Consider the following 22,369-nt stretch of genomic DNA (forward strand, 5'->3'; position numbering starts at 1 on the left):
CTTCCCGCTGGACATGCAGCCCCTTTCTTACCTCTCATATTCCAGGTTGTCATGGTCACACCGGGCGTCCTTGTGCTTCTCCCAGTCCTTCCCGTGGCGGCACGTCGTCAACGACACAATGTCCTTTCCGTTGTGGATGTGATGAAGAGCGTTTCTGGTGTCTGAACCGATGCCCGTCAGATAGCGCTTCCCCTTAAACATCAGCAGGTACTTCCTTCGTGGCGGTGTGGCATTCCTCACCAGCCATCCCCGCTCTCCGCCCTTCTGTGGGTGTTCCTTTGAAAACAGCGGGATGGACACGTCAAAGCCTGGCCTGAAATGTTCTGTGTTGAGGCTGGCTTTGGCTAAGATGGCCTGGCCAATGTTGAAGCCTAGGTCCTCTGTGTAGTTAGGCCAGGTGCCCGAGTACAGGTTGAAGATCAGGTGGTTCCTACCGTCATTCCAGAGCGGGTAACCCTTGATACGTTCATCCAAATTGGGCACAAACTGTCCTGATAGCTGGTCCCGATCTAAGGTGTCTATCCCGAGCACAAACAGGCACGCTTCACGGGGGTCTGTTGTGAAGTACCGGGACTCACCTATGGACGTCAGGATCTTCCTGTAGCTTTCTGACACATGGTCATTTTTCTCTGTCGGATATATATACACCCTGAACCCTTCTCTTCCTCTACGGCGACACCTTGAGAAGTCGAAACAGGTCTCCATACGGCAGCGACTGTCCTTATAAATGGTCGACCACGCCTGGCGTCGCTGGCGGGGCGACTCAATCGTCCCGGGGTCCGTCTGGAGCTCGTCCAGGTGGGCATAGCGGGGCAGGAAGGCCCTGTCGGTCCAGTTGGGCCAGGGGCGCATCACTTCACCCCGCTGGCGTGTCAGCAGGCGGAGCACACGTAGCTGGGCTCCTCCACCGCAGTAAAAGAGGACCAGCCAGCAGCACGCACACAAGCCCAGCAGAACATACTTCTTACGGGCCTGCATGGGGGCCTGTCACTGTCTCTTTATTCCGCTCTGTCTCTCTTTCGTCCTCTGATTTTCCTCTCCTCTGCCCCTCAGCTCTGCAGCCTCACAGGGGCGGGGGGGGGACTGACTTGTGATTTTTTTAACAAGGAGGGTCTAACGAAGGACAATGTGTTAACAAGGACATTACTGCCTCTGAGGGTGGCCCAGTCCACTTTGCCATTTAGGATAACGCAATCCGAGTAACTGACTCCCCTCTCTCAGTCTCTTCCTGCCTCCCCCATTTGCTCTCCACTGTCCTCTCAGATTTGTGAATTAGCCTGTGTCTGCTGTGGCATGCGCTGCTGCTTCTGTGTGCATTTCCTCCGCTGCCCAGCTGGGTTGAGGGTGATGAAGGGTGATTTCTGCACTCTCTCGGGCCAAGCTTGCTGCCTCATGGTGCCTGGCGCTTCCTGCAGGGCCCCTCCTTGGGAGAAGTAAACAAAAACAATACAGATCAGTACACAGTCAGAGTTGCTGCCCCTCGACAAATACAGAGACATACATCATAAAACTACTGCCTCGAGAGATCCCATAACTTACACCTTTGTTTGTCCAATGGGTATTAGCTTTAATTTGTTTTTCATTTTGGACCGACTGCCACTCCTAACACATGTAAACAACAATACTGAACATTTGGGTACTGTTTAACTTGCAGCAGATGATTTAAAACTGTTCAAATCCATATGTAGCTTGAGCTCATAAAGAGGTAAGTATAACTCAGAACCATCTGTTCATTAAGTCCAACTTTTCTCTATCTCCATCTCTCTCTGGCCTCCACATTCCAGTACAAATATGTATATGTGTTAACTTCTGGATGAGTCTTAGACAGGACTAGATATTATCATGTTCAAGCTCCAGTTCAACCGAGACAGATACAGTTGAGGTGAAGGGAAGGGGAAAATAAAAGAGACTGCATCTAAAATGGAGATTTTGGAAACGCAGAGTGAAAACAGAGCAACGTTATAGCCCTAAAACGTCCGTTCACCTTGGAGTGAAGGCTTTCTGTGTTACATCCCCAAAACTTGTAACGGTTTTTCAGCCTCGTATTTATTGCCAAACATCCCCCCTATAACTCCCCAACATGTACAGTTAATCGTAGTGTGTGTAGGGGGAGATCGTCTCACAGTGAAGGGCAGTGTTCGTACTGCCAGCTGCCACACAAAGGCAGCTTTCAGCTCTCACCTGGCCGCTCTCGCTCTCTACCTCTCATTCACATTCCCCGTGTCTGCCTCTTCTCCAGCCAAGCAGAAGTGATGCCTGCCTTCTCTGCTTGCCATAAAACAAACAGCACACCAGCAATGTGCGTAAACAATGCACTTTCTGATCTTCCCACCTCAAAAGGTTACAGGAAGTGAGGGTTAACGTGTGAATTTAATGGCTTCTACTCGTGATTGTTCTCTGCTTTGTATCGGGAAAACCTCAGCTTCAGAGAAATAAAGGAAAACAGCATGAACACTGTTTATCTATAACTGGTTTTCAACGGAATCCCTGAAACTTTATCAGTCAAGAAAAATGTCTTTAGCTTTGGAAATAAGGCTGTAACTTTTTGAAAGTCAGAAGATGGATAACCATTACAAATTAGAATACTCAGTCTGTTATTATCTGTTCAAACTCATCATTTGAGGGGGGAATTCACAAAAAAACATTAATTTGATTTGTGTTTCCAAAACTGCGTCATTCTTTAACACCCCCTACTGCAATTCCAAGAAAATAGAGTATTGTGTCTCTTACAACCTCTATTTGAATGCATCAAAATAACTTAAAAATGCATACATAAGGCACACGAAATGGCCCATTTCTAATGAGCCTCATAGCAAAAAGATATTATTGCTCCTAGTTTAAACCACTTTTTGTTCCTCTGTCTTTATGCTTTGGGAAGTGAGCCTCCTAACAAGACCTCTATCTCAAGCTTGCTCTGACCCTCACAACCGACACATAGGCCTCAAGCGTATTTATACTTTGCCACATGCAATCACATGCAAAACTAAAATGGCAAATTACACTCTCATTACTTTCATTAGTGCACTACATTTTGAGAATGGGAACTCAAGACAGGTCATATTGCTGTTGCAATGATGTGCTGATGCTATCAGCGGCTGCCATGAATTCATCCCTCCATGTTCTCACACTCATATGTTGTTGTTCTCTTTGCTAACGCAAAACAGAGAAGCCTAGCAAGCTGTGCTAAACAGATAATCCTGTCACCGAAGCAACAGAGAATTCATGTGTGGAAGGATTTTGGATTTGATCCCATAGATAGAGGAAAAAGCCACGGGTAATGCTGAATTGAAATGCAACTGCCTTAAAAAACGGATAGCTTGTCCATCATGCAACGCAGAGTAGTCACTGCAAACAAATGGAACGACAGTAACTCCACAGAGGTTATGTTTAGGCAACGTCGGCAGCATTCAAAGACATGATAGTTCAGATTTATTCAAACTTGACAAGGTGATAGGCCCTTTACTTAACTGTAGGTTGGCTGTAGCAGAAGCATCTGTACATGAGCTTCTTACAGTGCCAGCGTGTGAACACTACAGCTGGTAGTGTCAGCCAAACTGGACCAGATACTTCAAGCCAGCTAATCTGTAGGAGATGTAAGTGGGTGGTTTTGGCACCTTCCTTGTTTCTGCTTCTCTGGCTGTGACTGTAGCAGCGTGAGCAGCAAGCAGTCCAAGTTAGAGAAATAGACACTTGGGATCCCATTACATTCTGCTCCTCAATAATTCACTTGCTCCTTTAGTTAAGGCATTGATTTGTCTTTCTTAATTTTTTTTCCTGCTTTATATCCCCTGCCACCAACGCGCACAATTAGACCTCACTCTTCTTCAGGGAACACTCCATGTGATGAGAACGAGCTGTGTCCTGATGATTTGTGTTTGTGGGGATAATTGATGGTGTTGGCAAGAAGGTGTAATACAAAAGTGATGGAGGGTATCATTATGATGATGGTAATGATGATGGGCACGCAGAATTGATTCCATTGCCTTATATCATCTAATGCTATTGAAATCCATTGCTTTTGTTCGTCTTCCCGCAGTTGTCCTGTATAGATATCCTCATTGATTTGGGTGCACTGAAGTCTCTCTATTACTGCTGGATCAATAATAGGAGCTTCCATGTCCTACTTAAGCCCCTGTCACACTGTCCCGAAATTGACACCCGATGGACACACGATAAAGGAAATGTTCAAATTCGGCTGTGATCGTAGCAACATCGGGCCATTCGTGAGGGCATCTAAGCCATCGTATGACCGCCGGTGGAGTTTCTCAGGCTCCGGCAGCAACTTCGTGAGTGGCAACTTCGTAAGGCACTCGTGAGGGCATCTTGTCAAATCGTGTCATCTTCGTGTTATCATCGGTGCCATCGGGCATTCGTCCTCACTCTGATCGGGGCGAATGCCCGATGGCACCGATGATAACAAGATGCCCTCACGATGGCCTTACGAAAGGCAAAATTGACACACGAATTCAACACGAAAATGAACCTTCGCAAGGTCCTTCTGCAATCTTTTGGCTTGGCAAAGATTTTGCCACCGCTCACGAAGTTGCTGCCGGAGCTTGAGAAACTCCACCAGCGGTCATACGATGGCTTAAGATGCCCTCACGAATGGCCCGATGTTGCTACGATCACAGCCAAATTTGAACATTTCCTTTATCGTGTGTCCATCGGGTTGTTTTATTGCACAACAAAATCATGTAAACATATTATGTAAATAACCCAATTTGTGTTCTGTGAAAATAAAAAGGATATAATATATTATTTTGAAGGACAGTTGACAGGAAGTTGTTGTTGTTATGGAAACAACATTACGGAGAAAACGTAATGTTTTCTACATATAAAGACGGATAAAGTAAAGAACAAAGTCTGAAGATATCAGTACAGTATCATAGTACTGTAACATAATTGTTTTTGGTACTTTCATTGCAGTTGTATGTCTTAAATGTAATGTAAATGTTGCCTTCGTGCGTGGTTCGGGGCCATCTTCGTGCAAAATTCACAATTCCATATCCGTGTGTCCATCGGGACAGTGTGACAGGGGCTTTAAGCTGCAATAACACCATCAAACACAATCTTTTTAAACACCTTCACTTCACTACACCCTTTATTTGATTTAACTTATCAAATAATAGCAGCTCACATTTGAATTGATTTCAAAATTATAGAGATATTTCCGAGGCAATAAAGCATTTCGGGTTTAGAGGAGGAAAGGGGATAATATGTGACATTAATATTATCATAGAAGCAAAAGAATATATAAAATTGGGGAATGATAATATATATTTGTTCATACCCTTCTCTCACTTCACAACAGCTCCCATTTAAAACTGTTAAGTTGCTCCCTACCATCCTAATTTGTGTGTGCAAGGACAGCCTGTACAATGGTCCTTGTGTGGCCATTAACAACCGGCTATAATGATAAATGTAACTCAGAGAAACTCTCGGGCATGCCCGGACCTGACAACAACCTTGGAGATACAAATCAGCAAGGTGACACACACGTATGGATGCACACATACACACACGTAAGTGGCTTTAAGTGGTGAGAGAAGTCCCTCTGTCGTGGATCAATGATGGATCATTATGGTTGGGTGACTAGCACTGGAAAAAGCCACAAGGCTCATTGAATTGAGGGGCCAGAGGTGAAGGAAAGGGTTCAAGGAAAGGTGAGAGCAGGATTCAGAGCTCTACAATTCCACTGCTCTTCAGTCCCTCTATAATTTTTATTTTCCTGCACTCCATCATTCCCCTTCTTTTTTGCCTAATTTTCCTCTCCTACCTAACCTGAATGGAGGGTTTTTACTAAACAATAACATTTTGCACTGTTCTCCTCTTTTAATTATTCCTGCTTCCGCTTCAAATGGGGCTGGGGGAGGTGAGCACAAAACACTTAAAAGACACGAGGAATCCTCCCAGCAAGGCCAACAATTCTTTGATCATTCGTTTGCCTTGAGTGCATGAAACTTCCAGACGGGTTCATTTCGAGTTTACTGAGCAAGCAATGAGATTGTGTGAACACCGCAAATGGAAAGGCAATAATGTATGCTGCATTCAAATCAGATAATATAAAGTGGCAGGTGTAGCATGTACTGTACAAGCAGAGCAGGAGAATGTTCCATAATCTCACTGCAATGGGAGGAACCTCTCAGATTGTTTGCTCACATCTCTAAAATGGAACCATTTCGATAATCTCTCCGAGTGAACACACTGGATTTAAAATAGAATCCCCAATGTCAACTAACTCAAGGGCTATTTTGGATTATTTGTATGGTATGCATTATTTTCAGTAAAAAACATGCTGCACACCCCAATATTAAAAGCAAGTCAACAACTTTACCTTACACTGCTCTTGTATGGATCCTACTTACACCATGTACAGTGTAAAATCAGATCACAGTTACTATTATTAATGACTTATTTTATTAAAATACAATGTTTGTTTAGCTGTGGTGTAAACAGATACTTAAGGTGCTTTTCTCTCTTTACATCGAAAAATGTTTAACAGGTATGTGCTGTAGTATTAAAACGTTCTTTCCGATACCTCTAGTAACCGCGAGTGTCCCAAATCAAGCAACGGAAGGTCATTAATTAAAAAAGGACAGGAAAGGAACATGTCAAGGGGAAAAAAAGGGGAGGATGAAGGACATTTAAGAGGCATGGAGGGAGAGGATGACAAGTGGGAGAGGGAATTAATGATCCATATGTCATGGATGACAGCTGGACCAAGTCCCTTTACTTCCTGCCCTATATCTTCTCCTCTCTGAGGGCACTAAGGGCTTCCCTCAACTGTTTCTACCTGCTGTGAGTTTTCCACAGAACTACACTATTAAGTCATTCGGGGAAATGGAATAGAATTCTGTCATCCCATCTGTCTCCCCTGAATTCTGTTTACACAGCAGCTTATTGAACTGTGGTTAGGCAGTCTTTGACAACAAATGAAAACTGACGTGTTTTGAAATGGATGTCACCGGTGATGGCCTTCTGCAGCAAATTGAGTATTTGTCAATTTGCGTTTTTCTTCCAGAAAATGGGATATTTTTATTAAGATATTTTGCCTTTCAGGGACAGATTGTCTTTCCTCATAGTTGTTTAATTGGTGGTTTCCTGGCCACATCACCAGTTCTGAGCATAATATTGTGGATGCACAAAATACAAATCACTGCTATTTAAGTCATTTGCAGGTTTGAGCCACTGATACTGTGAGAAGCAGAAGCAGCACCATTATTATGTCTGACATTGTTTGGGTAGTATCATAGACCAGGTTGTAAATTGACACTGGATGGGCTAAATGTCTGGTAAAATGATATTTCCTTTTTCCATCTGAATTTATATTAGCTTTAGTGGTCTTTATGACCACACGGATGATGGAAGCTGATACGCTGATAACTCCTGGGTGATGCACTGCATTTACAAATACCAGTGTTCGGTGGTAGCCAGGCCTTTCAGAGACTTTTTATGGCTGAGTGTGCTTGAGTGTGTCTGATCTATACTTATACACACATCTGGCAAGTGTGTTTTTGCTGGCGACATATTAGTTCAGTAAAATGAAGTGTTCTGAAGAAAACACACATTTTGTGGTAAGGTGAAAGCCTCAGTCGAGCTAAAATTAAATCCCGGACTCTGTCATTACGGGCCTGAGAGATGTGACAGCGTGACCTGGGACCAGAAGATAGCCGCACTGCAATTTGTTGTGTTATTGTAGTTTTCCAAATCTTTTCGCTTGTGACCCCTCAAAATGATTCTTCTTTCCAGTTGTGACCCCTCAATTCAGGTTGAATATGTCTCTGATTGGAGGAAAGTTCGAACAAAGAGTCAAGTGCAGTTTGTAATACAGGTCTCAGCATTATGGAAGCAGTGAACGCTGAGGGAGCTGCTACTCAACAAGAGTAACTGTTTATCTGTGCAGCAAAACAAACTCACATTGTTTTAATGGAGCCACCCCATGATTTTCCAGTTGAATGCTTTTAATGAAAAGCAGCAGCAGTAAGAAATGTGGGGAATGCATTAGTGATATCTTTATAAAGCTTTGGTTAGCTCTAAAGAGATGAACAGGGTTATCAATAAAATGAAATTACAATGGGTTCCATGCTGCATTGTTTCCTTTGAGTCCTTTATGCATGATAAGGACGTTGTTGTAAATGCGGACTCGATTCCTGAAAATCTTAGATCCTCACTTTAAAGGCCAAAGGATATAAAGTTATCTAAATCAGCAGCAAAAATCAAATATTAGGTCTTGAACCCTTAGAACTATTCATATCTTAAACTGCACTGTAACTTTTATCCATGTATTTTTTATTTGAATGTTTATTTTATTAGCTTTTCTTTTGTAATGCTTAATCTCTTTCATTTTTTGTAAAGCACTTTGAATTGCCTTGTGTTGAAAAGTGCTATATAAATAAACTTGCCTTGCCTTGCCTAGGTTGGAAACTATTGCATCCTTGATAAAGTGACCTTAGTGGCCAGCCTAGTGAAGAATATGTGTGTGTTTTTAGTGCGAGTGTAAATTCCTTCATTAAAGCAAGGTTGCATTTCTATCTTTTTTTAACTGCATAGATCCTGAGTGGGAGTCACTGACTGTCAAAGAGGTCTGCAGGCATCAAAATAAAAAGTTCTGTGCCTGCTGACAGATCTGCATTAAAGACTTACAACCTGTATGTGATCCAAGTTCTATTTTCTGTCCTCACCTACTAGTTGCCCTTTGAAATTGAGATGCTCTTTACACTCCCACACAGCATATGCATATATAAGCAGACACATACACAAGCCTATATGTGCATTTTGGTGTATGCTGAGAACATTTGCTTTTTACTGGATAAAAAAACACTGTCCACAAGCAGCTACTGAAGTATATTTCCATTAGATCGACCACCTCAGAACCACAATGACCATAAAGGTGGTTCTTTAACTAGTCCATTTTCATAATGTGTATAACAGCACATTCTCTTTCACTTTAATAAAGCACCATAAAAAGACTTGCTCCGCGTGGGCAGTGGAACTCTGACACAGTTAATAAGATGTTTACCTCAAGCTGAATGCCCTGCGACGCAACCGGCCTCCTAACCGCGCTCACATTCCAAACTCCGCATAATTGCAAGCCGGGTTGATTAATTATGTCTCAACAATATGCTGCACTCCAACGCCACAAGGGCTAATTAACAGAATGAACAAGATGGGTAGGAACAGTTATTAAGGGGGTTCAAGCTCATGCTCGGAATTTGGCAAAGCAGTGGATCGTTCCAGAAAAATGTGATAAAAAAACATGCAGACCAGGATGCATGACACAAACCAGTGGCACAGAGCGCTGAGCTTATAGAGTGAGAAAGCTTTTGATACAGTAAGTGGGCTTCTCTGTGTTCAGGGTGCCTGGCTGTGCACCTGACAACACACACAGCATGTAGTGAAATCCATCTGCCAACCTGCAACTCATCTTATCTCCGGAGCTCCAGGCTGAAGGCATTCCTATCGCAGGACTCAGATCAGATCGACCTGTAAACAATCCGACCTTGACAACACGGGGATGATATACGATCTGACCCTGGGATAAGGAGGAAGGGACACATTCCAGATGGGGGCTTAATTAGTAGAATGTCCCTGACACTGGAGATTAAAATAGGAGTTTTTGCAGAATTTGGCTTGAAAAGATTCAGGAGAATAAATAGGCTACATTTCAGACTCCAATGTCTCCCTCTATATTACATATAACAATCATTGTATTATTAATTAATACTACTATACACTATATTATACTACTATACTAGATACTACAACTGTAATTTTGTCATCCTTAATGCCACGGCTTTACTCCCAGACTTGGTTATTATTACACAAAAGTGCATGCAAATAGATAATCACTATGCACAGTGACCCATCAAGGTTAATAGCATTTAAAGGTCATACACTGACATCCTCAACCCCTTTATTAAAAGCCTTGATAATGGAAATGCCCACCACATCTGGGATATGAATAGTATCTGTATTGGCCAAATGCTTTGACAAGACAAGATTTGTGCTTCTCTTAATCACCGGGGAGGGTATTAGAGAACCGTCACGAATGCAAAATCCTATTAGACGAGGGGGTCGCCATTACAATAAAGTCATTTCATAAATCAGATGAGATCCATGTACAGCTTGCCATCAGGATTCAGCCTCCCCAGAGAGCCTTTTACCCACATCCCTGATAATAGCAGCACTTTATTTAGGATCACTAAAGGATCAAATGAAAATAACTAGAGAGGTGTAATTAATTGCGGCAGTAACTATATTCATCAGTACATATCTCTGCAAAGTAGACTTTACATTCAGTTTACGTTTAGATCATAGTTGGTTGCAGGGGCGGATCTACTGGGGTGGCATGGGGTGGCAACTGCCACCCTAAAAAATAGCCTTGCCACCCCAGTTGGCAGCTTTGTTTTGAAATAAAAGTTGTGGCTCATCGGACATTTATGAGAGAAAATCCCTAATGTCCGAGTGCAAGTGAATGCAGCACAAGACGCGAGTCTTGTAGGCCCTCCCCCGGCCCTGTCGCGAGCGTGGAAATATGATTGGCGACGATTTCATTTGAACGGGACGGCGCAAAACGAGAAGCATTCGAACAGTCTATGATTCGGACCCAAGTAGACGGAAGGAATGAGGTATTTGCGGTCTACAATGACAGAGAAGAGACTGTCAAGTTTGGCTGTACTCAGCATTGAATCAAAACGCACTAAAGCTTTGGATCTTAATAAGTTTGTGAGGCGTTTTGCTGAACAAGATGGTAATCGCCGCATTCAGCTGTAATGGGCATGCCAACTTGATGCTCTGCTCACGGATGAGCATACAAAACTGTTAAGATGATGACCTTATGAATATATTTTTTGTTTTTTGAAAAAACAGTTTTAAGTCCTGAAACCACATGTATTTAACCATAGGCCAGTAGGTAAGGGCTTTACACTGGATAATAACTGCAGCGATGTATATGTTTTAAATGAATACACGTTTTTTAACCCTAACTGATGCAGTTAGTCACTTCTTTAATGTTTGTTCTTTCTGATGTAAAGTCAAGGTTGTAACTGTTTGCAGTAAAGTTGTGGGGCGCTGAACTGTTCTTTTGATTCTTATGTATTTTTGATATGATAGTAATTTGTCTTTCAAATTTGAAGGAGGGTGAGCAAGCATCTTAAGGAACATTCATCATTAACTCCTCCAAAAAATATAGTTTATTCAATAATAAATGAATATGTGAAACATAACAGTGATTGACAGCTGATAGGAATAATATGATTGTTAATATTATTATATTAATTCAGACAAACATTGATGAGACAGTTAATTAATGTACTTATTGCGGCACTGCAGCAGTCTGCATAGATTTGGTACCCCTGCTGGTCTAAGAGTGAAACAAACTCCTTCAGTTACTGTTCAGTTAAAATTCATTAAATTATGTCAAGGTCTTCAATGACATCCACTTAAACACAGACAGTGGCAGAACTTCAGTGTTAGTATTATTAGATCTCAGTGCTGCATTTGACACTGTTGACCACAACATATTACTCGACCGACTAGAAAACTGGGTGGGACTTTCGAAAACAGTTCTAAATAGGTTTGAATCCTACTTAAAGGACAGAAACAACTTTGTTTCTATTGGTAAATACACATCTGAGTTGACAAATATGACATGTGGGGTACCTCAAGGCTCCATCTTGGGGCCTCTTCTCTTTAACATCGACATGCTACCACTGGCTCAGATAATGAAAAACAACAAAATAAGTTATCATAGCTATGCGGATGACACACAAATGTACGTAACAATTTCACCAGGAGACTATGCTCCAATTCAAACACTGAGTAAGTGCATTGAACAAATAAATGACTGGATGTGTCACAACTTTCTCCAATTAAACAAAGATAAAACTGAGGTAATGGTTTTTGGAGCCAAGGCAGAACGTATAAAAGTTAGCAATGAGCTTCAGTCTGCAATGTTCAAAACAACAGATTAAGCCAGAAATCTAGGTGTAGTCATGGACTCTGACCTGAGTTTCAACAGTCACATTAAAACAGTTACTAAATCAGCCTACTATCACCTAAAGAATATACATAGGATTAAAAGACTAATGTCACAGCAGGATTTGGAAACACTTGTCCATGCTTTTATCTTCAGTAGACTGGACTACTGCAATGGTGTCTTCACAGGTCTCACTAAAAAATCTATTAGAAAGCTGCAGCTAATTCAGAATGCTGCTGCTCGAGTCCTCACTAACACTAAGAAAGTGGATCACATCACTCCTGTTCTGAAGTCTTTACACTGGCTTCCTGTGTGTCAAAGAATAGATTTCAAAATACTGTTGCTGGTTTATAAAGCTTTGAATGGTTTAGGTCCAAAATACATGTCTGACCTCCTGCTAAATTATGAACCATCCAGATCTCTCAGGTCTTCAGGGACTGGTCAGCTTTCTGTCCCCAGAGTCAGAACTAAACATGGTAAAGCAGCGTTCAGTTATTATGCTCCAAATATCTGGAACAAACTCCCAGAAACCTGCAGGTCCGCTGCAACTCTGACTACTTTTAAATCCAGACTAAAGACTTTTCTTTTTACCGCTGCTTTTAATTGAACTATTCACATCTTAAACTGCACTGTAACTTTTATCCATGTATTTTTTCTTTTAATGTTTCTTTTATTATCTTTTCTTTTTAATAACTGATTTTAAATGCCATTTTCTTAATGTCTTTCGTTTTTTGTAAAGCACTTTGAATTGCCTTGTGTTGAAAGGTGCTATATAAATAAACTTGCCTTGCCTTGCCTTGTCTGCCACCTTATATATTTCTATTTAAGGCTTTACTGATGTGCCACAATAATGTCACCAATGTTATTGAGTTACAATATAAATATTGTGGCTTTCCAAGTTAACATTGATTGATATGACTGTGATTAAATCAGCATATACTTCTGCCAGGGGATGTCACCCCTCAAAATCTCCTGCCACCCTCTTGCCACGCCATGAATATTTTTTCTAGATCTGCCCCTGGTTGGTTGGATGTTCTTCGCACCATCCTGCACTCAGAAACAGCTGAACAAGTGGCAACATTATTTAATATTCTTGGATGTGGCAGAGTCATGTGCAGCCCACAGCCCATCTGAGCAGTGGGAGAAGATGATCCTCTGCCAAAAGATTCAAACGTGTGCTGAATATTTTCCAAAAGCTCAGAGAGTTTACGGAAGCTTTGAACGGATCCAGATAATGAATAATTATCTTCAAAGCATTATAATTACAGATAATTATTTAGGTCCATAAGTGAATCAGTCACGGTGACACAGTATTTGGACGCTACTTTAACATGTGAAAGTCTCTCGATCAAGCTGTTCAGCCTACCTGTTACATAACGCTACAGAGATCCGATGCAGGTGGCGGCAGCAGGTTCATGGAGCTGTGGGCAGGGTGGTTCCGGCCCTCAGTCCCCCTGAAGCAGAACAGTTGCGCACTGAACTGTTGAGCTGCTACCGCTCACTTCGCCGAGGACACCAGCTGCAGAGGCTCAAAGCACCAACTTCTCCTCCTCATGGGGCGACCCATCACTCGATTTACGAGCCTATGAGGCTGACAAAGCGCAAACATACCCACCGCCCATCAAATAATAAGGCTGCATGTCCCACCGCCCCCTCGTGTCTGTTATCAACATTTCCCAGATCTCGCATTTGCTGATTTGTCGGGTTCTCCTTTATTATCCAGCATGCACCTCTCTCACTCAGAGCACCATGGATCGCACATCATCACTCGCTGCTGCTCCAACAGCCACCTGGCAGTCCTCATAATAAATAAACCAGGCAGTGGCGAATTAAAGTGTCCCTGTTGCACCTACACCGAGTTCAGATTATGGTGACCTTGTATAGCAGTATTCCATCTATATATAAAAGCAACAGAATAACAAAAGGTTATTTCTTGTTTTGCCTCTTTGTATGATCGTGAGGGCTGCCTCCAACATTTGCAATTCCACATCCGAGCAGCGTGAGTGACAAAGGTGCGCTGCTGCTGAGCGACGGGGCAAACAATACACCAGGAGCTGAAGGCACTTAAGGTTACATGGTGGCAAAACGCACTGTATCATGTTATAATAGTAACCTAGGCTGTGACATGTGTCAGCGGGCAATTACGCGTTTAGTTGTATTTACATTAGCATGCCTTTAGAATGCTCTATAACTTCGAATATAGAAATGCAATCTATAATCTCAACAGACTCATCATTCCCTTTATCAGTGCTCCGATACATCTACAAGAAACACATAATCCAAACACAGAGAGCAGAAATAACACAGTGTGATCCCCCGCTGAGCACCGACTCCCCCCCCCCCCCCCCCGAAACAGAGCTCTCTTACCGGGTGGCGAAGCAGCCTCTTCCCCTCTCTGGTAATTTTCCTTTTCACACCACGGCCGAGCATTTGCGAATCAATTCAGCGTGCAGGTCTCCCCGTCGGGATATGAATGATGAATGTGCGGGTTAAATTGTCCATTTTCCATATCCACAACAGTCTACACACGACCCGCCCCCGAGAGGCAGCGATTGGTCCAGAGGCTGCTCGACGTCTTCGTTCAGCGTAAAGAAAAACACACACATCTGGATGCAACCGCGTGCAACTCGCTGTGGAAACACCGAATTACGCACAGGAATTAAACCGACATGGATGGGCGTCACATTTCTCATGGCCCCTTTAAATGTAGACTATTCATTCGGGCTGAACTTTAGATAGATATCTTGTCACCTTTGCGGAAACTATTCAAATACATCAGTGTAAACACTGGGCCATCATTATGATGACTATCAGGGAGACCAATGTGGGAGAGTTGTGTTGTTTTAGCTGTTAAATTATAAAACGGCACTTTTGGAATGGCAATATGTTGGCATATATTTAGCTAAACACATTAATCATCTAAAAATAAATAATCCCCATTTAGCCTCAAGTTAAGGATTTGAACAAGCCAACAAGGATGTTAGGAATCAGATCGTTTCGAAATGCACCACTAACAGAAGTATTTTAATATAGTCAACTGTATTATGTGTTGTAGTGAGTGTCTTTTAAATGTGTGACTGCCAACGTGGGTAGGCTACAACATACCCGGGAAACAGAGGAGAGCGACTGAGCGCCTTGAAACATGTCTGAGACTCTTGCGCCGCCCTGTGTGCGGATTAAGTCATCCTTCTTTCTTTCCTTCCCTCGGATTTATAACTAATAATGTAGGCACCTTGAGTAAGGATTTATTTTTTAAATATAACTACAGTTCCCAAGGTCAATAATTAATTCTCAAGCTCTAACAGCCATGCTCAGGGCAGCCCCTCCCTACAGGCCAATCACGCATGCTGCATGGGGCCCCGCCTTGCGCAGGGGGCCCCGCCCAGAGGGCCTCAGCTGCTGTGCGCAGTTCTCCGCACCCCCCCGCGAGAGTGAGAGTGAGAGGGAGAGGTGACAAGGGGAGCACGTCTGTAATCCGACACCGTTGCAATGAATCGACATCTGATCAATCACGGCTTTGATACGTCGGTGAAAAGACAGTTTCAGTCCGGCGCAAGCAAGAGGGGAAAAAAACAAAACATTAAGAAACTTGAGCATCACTCGAAGGTGGGTTATTGTATGAGTCAACAATGTACAACTTGCGCATGTTGTATAAGTCAAATTGCCAATTGCTATATTAAAACATCAGCTGCAATTCACAACATGAAGAAGGCAGTCTCTGCATAGCATATTATAGGCTAATGGAGATGCAGTTATTTCCAGCATTACCATTCATTCAAGTATGTTATGCCTTTGATCTGCTAGAGGAGGAAGAGTGATACACTGTATGTCTACTTGGCTTACATAACAGTTAAAGTTTACAGCTTAAAAAACATGGAGCATTTTTCCCCCTTTTATTCATTTTTATGTCAATTTGCACATTTCATGGTGATGCTCAGCTTCTCCCCTTAACTCCTAACAGTCATCATCATGTCAACCACAACACAGAGAAATACTGATAGAAATGTGTGGGAACATTTGAATACAGATTTAAGAAATATCAGTTTTTGAGCATGTTATAAGAATGTTTTGTCTTGACTATATTATGATAAATAATATAGTATTTATATTATTGAATTGATTATGATTATTATTATTAGTAGAAGTAGTTTATTTGCATTAATTATATTTTAATCTTTTTGAGGCTAGTATTTGGCAGGAAATGCAGACTCACCTGTAAACGCATACTGAACGACATACATGCACATTTACCATTTACCTCACTGTATAAAAAAGTAACTGTGTTGATAACAATAATAAACAGGAATTATATTTACAAAGTAAGGCAAGGCAAGGCAAGGCAAGGCAAGGCAAGGCAAGTTTATTTATAGAGCACTTTTCAACGCAAGGCAATTCAAAGTGCTTTACAAAAAAAAAAAAAAAAGACATTAAGCATTAAAAAAGAAAAGCTAATCAAATAAACATTAAGAAAAAAATACATGGATAAAAGTTACAGTGCAGTCTAAAATATAAATAGTTCAATTAAACATTACAATAAAAAGTACATGGATAAAAGTTACAGTGCAGTTTAAGATATGAATAGTTCAAATAAAAGCAGCTACAAAAAGAAAAGTCTTCAGCCTGGATTTAAAAATAGTCAGAGTTGCAGCGGACCTGCAGGTTTCTGGGAGTTTGTTCCAGATATTTGGAGCATAATAACTGAACGCTGCTTTACCATGTTTAGTTCTGACTCTGGGGACAGAAAGCTGACCAGTCCCTGAAGACCTGAGAGATCTGGATGGTTCATAATTTAGCAGGAGGTCAGAAATGTATTTTGGGCCTAAACCATTCAAAGCTTTATAAACCAGCAACAGTATTTTGAAATCTATTCTTTGACACACAGGAAGCCAGTGTAAAGACTTCAGAACAGGAGTGATGTGATCCACTTTCTTAGTGTTAGTGAGGACTCGAGCAGCAGCATTCTGAATTAGCTGCAGCTTTCTAATAGATGTTTTAGTGAGACCTGTGAAGACACCATTGCAGTAGTCCAGTCTACTGAAGATAAAGGCATGGACAAGTTTTTCCAAATCCTGCTGTGACATTAGTCTTTTAATCCTAGATATGTTCTTTAGGTGATAGTAGGCTGATTTAGTAACTGTTTTAATGTGACTGTTGAAACTCAGGTCAGAGTCCATGACTACACCTAGATTTCTGGCTTTATCTGTTGGTTTGAACATTGCACACTGAAGCTCAGCGCTAACTTTTAAACGTTCTGCCTTGGCTCCAAAAACCATTACCTCAGTTTTATCTTTGTTTAATTGGAGAAAGTTCTGACACATCCAGTCATTGATTTGTTCAATGCACTTACTCAGTGTTTTAATTGGAGCATAGTCTCCTGGTGAAATTGTTACGTACATTTGTGTGTCATCTGCATAGCTGTGGTAACTTATTTTGTTGTTCTTCATTATCTGAGCCAGTGGTAGCATGTAGATGTTAAAGAGAAGAGGCCCTAAGATGGAGCCTTGAGGAACCCCACATGTCATATTTGTCAACTCAGATGTGTATTTACCGATAGAAACAAAGTTGTTTCTGTCCTTTAAGTAGGATTTAAACCAATTTAGAACTGTTTCCGAAAGTCCCACCCAGTTTTCCAGTCGGTCTAGTAATATGTTGTGGTCAACAGTGTCAAACGCAGCACTGAGATCTAATAATACTAACACTGAAGTTCTGCCACTGTCTGTGTTTAAGTGGATGTCGTTAAAGACCTTTACAAGAGCAGTCTCAGTGCTGTGGTTTGGACGAAAGCCTGACTGGAACACATCGAAACAACCATTTAAATGCAAGAAATTACTCAACTGTTGAAAAACAACTTTTTCAATAATCTTACCTAGAAATGGCAGGTTTGATATGGGCCTGTAATTGTTCATTACTGAAGCATCTAGATTATTCTTTTTTAAGAGCGGTTTAATGACTGCAGTTTTCAGGGCCTGTGGAAAAATACCTGAGTGAAGAGATTTGTTTACTATATGAAGTAGTTCTGAGGCCATGCAAGGTAGCCTAAAAAATGTAGCCTAAAAAATGTTTCACTCCTGTCGGTTGGGGGTAGTGCTGCGTACCGGCAAGCCGAACCGGTACTGGACTTGTAAAAAGTTTCGGTTCAAGTCCGGTTAAAACCGGAACGTCGGGAACCGGTACTTGGACTCGCAAAAAAACTAGCACTTACGTATATTCTGGTGTCTGTTGTTATTTAAACATTCCCTGATAAACGTTATTCAGCGTCAATAAATGAGTGCTAATCCCAGTGTGCTCAGTGTACAACATCACATGTCATTTCACCTTCGATTCACGGTTTGAAAACGTAGCCTTTCGCCACATGCTAATGCTAACCGGAAGTGAAGAATTTTCAGAATAAAAGTATTAGTTAAGTTAATAGTGTGAACTTCCGTTTTATTCAGAATAAAACTGATTTAAATTAAATAGTGTATTTAATTCAAAATTACGCCATATCAACATTGATTTTAATTTCTAACAGTATGTATGTACATCACTATGTATGTAGTATGTACTGTATAATGTACACATGTAGAGTTGTAGAAAATGTACAGACAGTACACTCTGACTGTACAGTCACTACAGTTTAGCCTATACTGTATAGTAGGTGTGTAACAGTGTAATGCGTATAGTCTACTCTACACTCTACCTTTCAGCAACGTTTTAGGGATTTAGGCTCAGTCAGCTCAGGGACTGTTTGGTTACTTTAGTTTGGTAAATGAAATAAATGTTTGAACTTTGTAGTAGTTCACTGTAGTTGCTGTCATAAGTCATTTGTAGACTAAGTGGCAAAAAGTGTTTTTTCTACATTTGTACTTTGTAGAGAAATGTGGACACAAGTTAGATGGGAGCACAATAAACCTGATGAGTTTGAATTTGAGTTGATTATTGTTAATTTTAAATTGATAATTAGCTCACAATAAGTTCACTTTAGTTACTCACACAACTTGACACAAGACATGGGTTCAGGTCCGGACTTATAAGTCCGGACCTGAACCTGAACCTCTGGACTTGAGTCCGGACCTGAACCTGAATGTGAGTCCAGGTACGCAGCACTAGTTGGGGGGGGGGGGGGCTCATCTCACAATGTCGCTTGGGGCCCCAAGTTGGCCAACAACATCTTCCATTTCTTTTCACACAATACGTCTCCTTGCAGTATCAACACTAATTCCTCCTCTTCAGACAATATGAAGAAATATACATAGGCCTACCTAGTAATGAGTTATACCTTACCATAAAAAAAGCGAGACAAATGGAGAAAATTAATGTAGAACCTTTAGAACATTTACACCTAATCACTCCAAAGAGCATTTAAACATTCACTTGCAAGTTTAGAGAGCTTAGAAAAGCAGATCAGGCATTTAAATGCAAACACTGTTCTATTGTGAAATGCTTACACATCTTTTTGATACAATTCCTTTTTGGTGGGGGAACGAAGCAGCAATGAAATATAATGTAAAGAGAATATTTTTGAATGCCTGATTAAATAAAACATATTTTGTGACTAGATGTTGTGGTTTATTTAAAGTGGGCTATATTTGAAAAATATATAGGGCCATACCTATACAAAACATGTCTGTGAAGTTTTTTGCTCAAAATACCAAACAGATCACCCATTGTAGCCATGCCTCATACCCCTCTATTCCAGCCCTGTTCCAAAATGGCTGATTCTGTGACCTTTACATGGAACAGCTGCTGCTAGCCACTCCCCTTTCAGAATCAGAATCAGAAACGGGTTTATTGCCAGGTTTGTTCACACATACGAGGAATTTGACTTGATGTCATGTTGCATACAATATGAAAATAAATATTGAAAAAAATATAAAACAAAGAATATCAATATAAAACAAGAAATCTAATATAAAACAAGAAATCTTTAAGGACACTGTAATGAAATATAGTTAAATAGCAATAAAATAAAGCAGTCATTTACAGCGAAATGGAATGCAATGAGTTATAGAATATAAAATATGAAATAAGAATATGTGCAGTATTTGAACATTGTGTGCATTAATGTAATGCATATTGAGCCTACGTTGTGTCAGTGGGGGGGCCGGGCCTTGTTTCAGAGGCCGGTAGCGGAGGGGAAGAAACTGTTCAGGTGGTGAGAGGTTTTGGTCCTGATGGAGCGCAGCCTCCTGCCAGAGGGGAGGGGGGTGAACAGTTTGTGTGCAGGGTGGGAGGGGTCGGCCACTATCTTCCCTGCCCGCCTCAGGGTCCTGGAGGCGCGCAGGTCGTGGAGGGATGGCAGATTGCAGCCGATCACCTTCTCTGCAGAGCGGATGACACGCTGCAGTCTGCCCTTATCCTTGGCTGCGGCTGCAGCGTACCAGATGGTGATGGAGGAGGTGAGGATGGACTCCATGATGGAGGTGTAGAAGTTCACCATCTTTGGCAGATTGAATTTATTCAGCTGCCTCAGGAAGAATATCCTGTGCTGAGCTTTTTTGATGAGGGAGCAGATGTTCTGCTCCCATTTGAGGTCCTAGGCGATGATGGTGCCCAGGAAGCGGAAAGACTCCACTGGTGCAGTCAAAAGACGAATTAAAGTGTTACCTTCAACAAAAGAAAGTATCACAATTCAGTTTAGACAAAAAACATTATTATTATATAATTAGTCCTTGTTATCAAACACTCTAGTGTCATAAATCCTAGAAAGAGTTATTAGCGCACTTGGAGTGAACAGGATAGATATAAACTAATAATGTAGGCACCTTGAGTAAGGATTTCTTTTTAAATATAACTACAGTTCCCAAGGTCAATAACTAATTTCCAAGCTCTAACAGCCATGCTCCAGATGTCCTCTTCAGAGAATATGAAGAAATTAGCCTAGTAATGAGTTACCTTACCATACAAAAGTGAGACAAATGGAGAAAGTTAATTTAGAACTAGAGAAAAAAATATATACATTTATTCATTAATAATGAAAGTATATCTATGTTATGACATAAATCATGTATAATACAACGGAATGTGCATGCATAAAATTGAATTGACACTGTAACCCCCATACCCCCCTGGCCCATCATGTTATTGTCCTGTTCTGTTTGTAATGTGTGTGAGCATTGTCCCTGTCCTTATGTATGTCTGTTAAAAAAATCTTTATATTTAAAACAAAAGTTATACCTTACCATACTATGAGGTAATAACTATAACCTTGTGAGGATTAGTACATTTTGCATGTTCTTCACGGTTCTATAAAGTCAGAAAAGCAACAACAACACATTGCAAATACAAGGAGGATACAGTTGCAAGAAAAAGTATGTGAACCCTTTGGAATGACCTGGATTTCTGCATAAGTTGGTCATACAATGTGTTCTGATCTTCATCTAAGTCACAACAATAGACAAACACAGTCTGCTTAAACTAATACCACACAAACAATTATATGTTTTCATGTTTTTATTGAACACACCATGTAAACATTCACAGTGCAGGGTGGAAAAAGTGAACCCCTAGTCTAAAGACTTCTTCAAGAGCTAATTGGAGTCAGGAGTCAGCCAACCTGGAGTCCAATCAATAAGAGGAGATTGGAGGTGTTGGTTAAAGCTGCCCTGCCCTATAAAAAATACACACCACTTTTGAATGAGCTATTCTTAAGAAGCATTGCCAGATGTGAACCATGCCTCGCACAAAAGAGCTCTCAGAAGACCTACGATTAAGAATGGTTGACTTGCATAAAGCTGGAAAGGGTGATAAAAGTATCTCTGAAAGCCTTGATGTTCATCAGTCCACGGTGAGACAAGTTGTCTATAAATGGAGAAGGTTCAGCACTGTTGCTACTCTCCCTAGGAGTGGCCGTCCTGTAAAGATGACTGCAAGAGCACAGCGCAGAATGCTCAATGAGGTGACGAAGAATCCTAGAGTGTCAGCTAGAGACTTAAAGAAATCTCTGGCACATCATGCTAACATCTCTGTTGACGAATCTACGATACGTAAAACACTGAACAAGAATGGAGTTCATGGGAGGACACTACGGAGGAAGCCACTGCTGTCCAGAAAAAACATTGCTGCACGTTTGAAGTTTGCAAAAGAGCACCTGGATGTTCCACAGCACTACTGGCAACATATTCTGTGGACAGATGAAACCAAAGTTGAGTTGTTTGGAAGGAACACACAACGCTATGTGTGGAGAATACAAAGGGTTCACATACTTTTTCTTGCAACTGTATATTCAGCAGAAACTAATTATTGTTCCTCTTGATTATTGTGATCATAAACAATATTGATATGCCCTGGGGCAAACATTTAAAAGTGAGGTAATGTTTTCATACGGAATACTATTATATCCAATATTTCCCCTGTACCTGAATGCAGCATAAAGCTCCTCCCAAACCAGAAGTGAAACCGGATAGATTTTGC

General features: G+C 41.3%; 1 protein-coding gene across 2 annotated transcripts in view; it reads right to left on the reverse strand.

The window, feature by feature from the left end:
• The window catches only part of LOC117455536 (exostosin-1c), an 88,642-nt gene extending 74,109 nt beyond the window's left edge, over window positions 1-14,533 (reverse strand). The window contains exons 1-2 of one of the 2 annotated variants that reach the window (XM_034095072.2): window positions 14,345-14,533; window positions 32-1,423 (exon numbers count right to left, since the gene is read on the reverse strand). In XM_034095072.2, coding sequence (XP_033950963.1) covers window positions 32-978 — 947 coding nt within the window. In that variant the 5' untranslated portion in view covers window positions 979-1,423; window positions 14,345-14,533. Of the gene's footprint in view, window positions 1-31; window positions 1,424-13,343; window positions 13,626-14,344 lie in introns of those variants that run through there. The other variant, XM_034095071.2, reaches the window with a different exon arrangement.
• Window positions 14,534-22,369: the final 7,836 nt, after the last annotated feature.

The sequence above is a fragment of the Pseudochaenichthys georgianus genome, chromosome 11 (assembly GCF_902827115.2).
Source record: "Pseudochaenichthys georgianus chromosome 11, fPseGeo1.2, whole genome shotgun sequence".
NCBI classification, from domain to species: Eukaryota; Metazoa; Chordata; class Actinopteri; order Perciformes; family Channichthyidae; genus Pseudochaenichthys; species Pseudochaenichthys georgianus.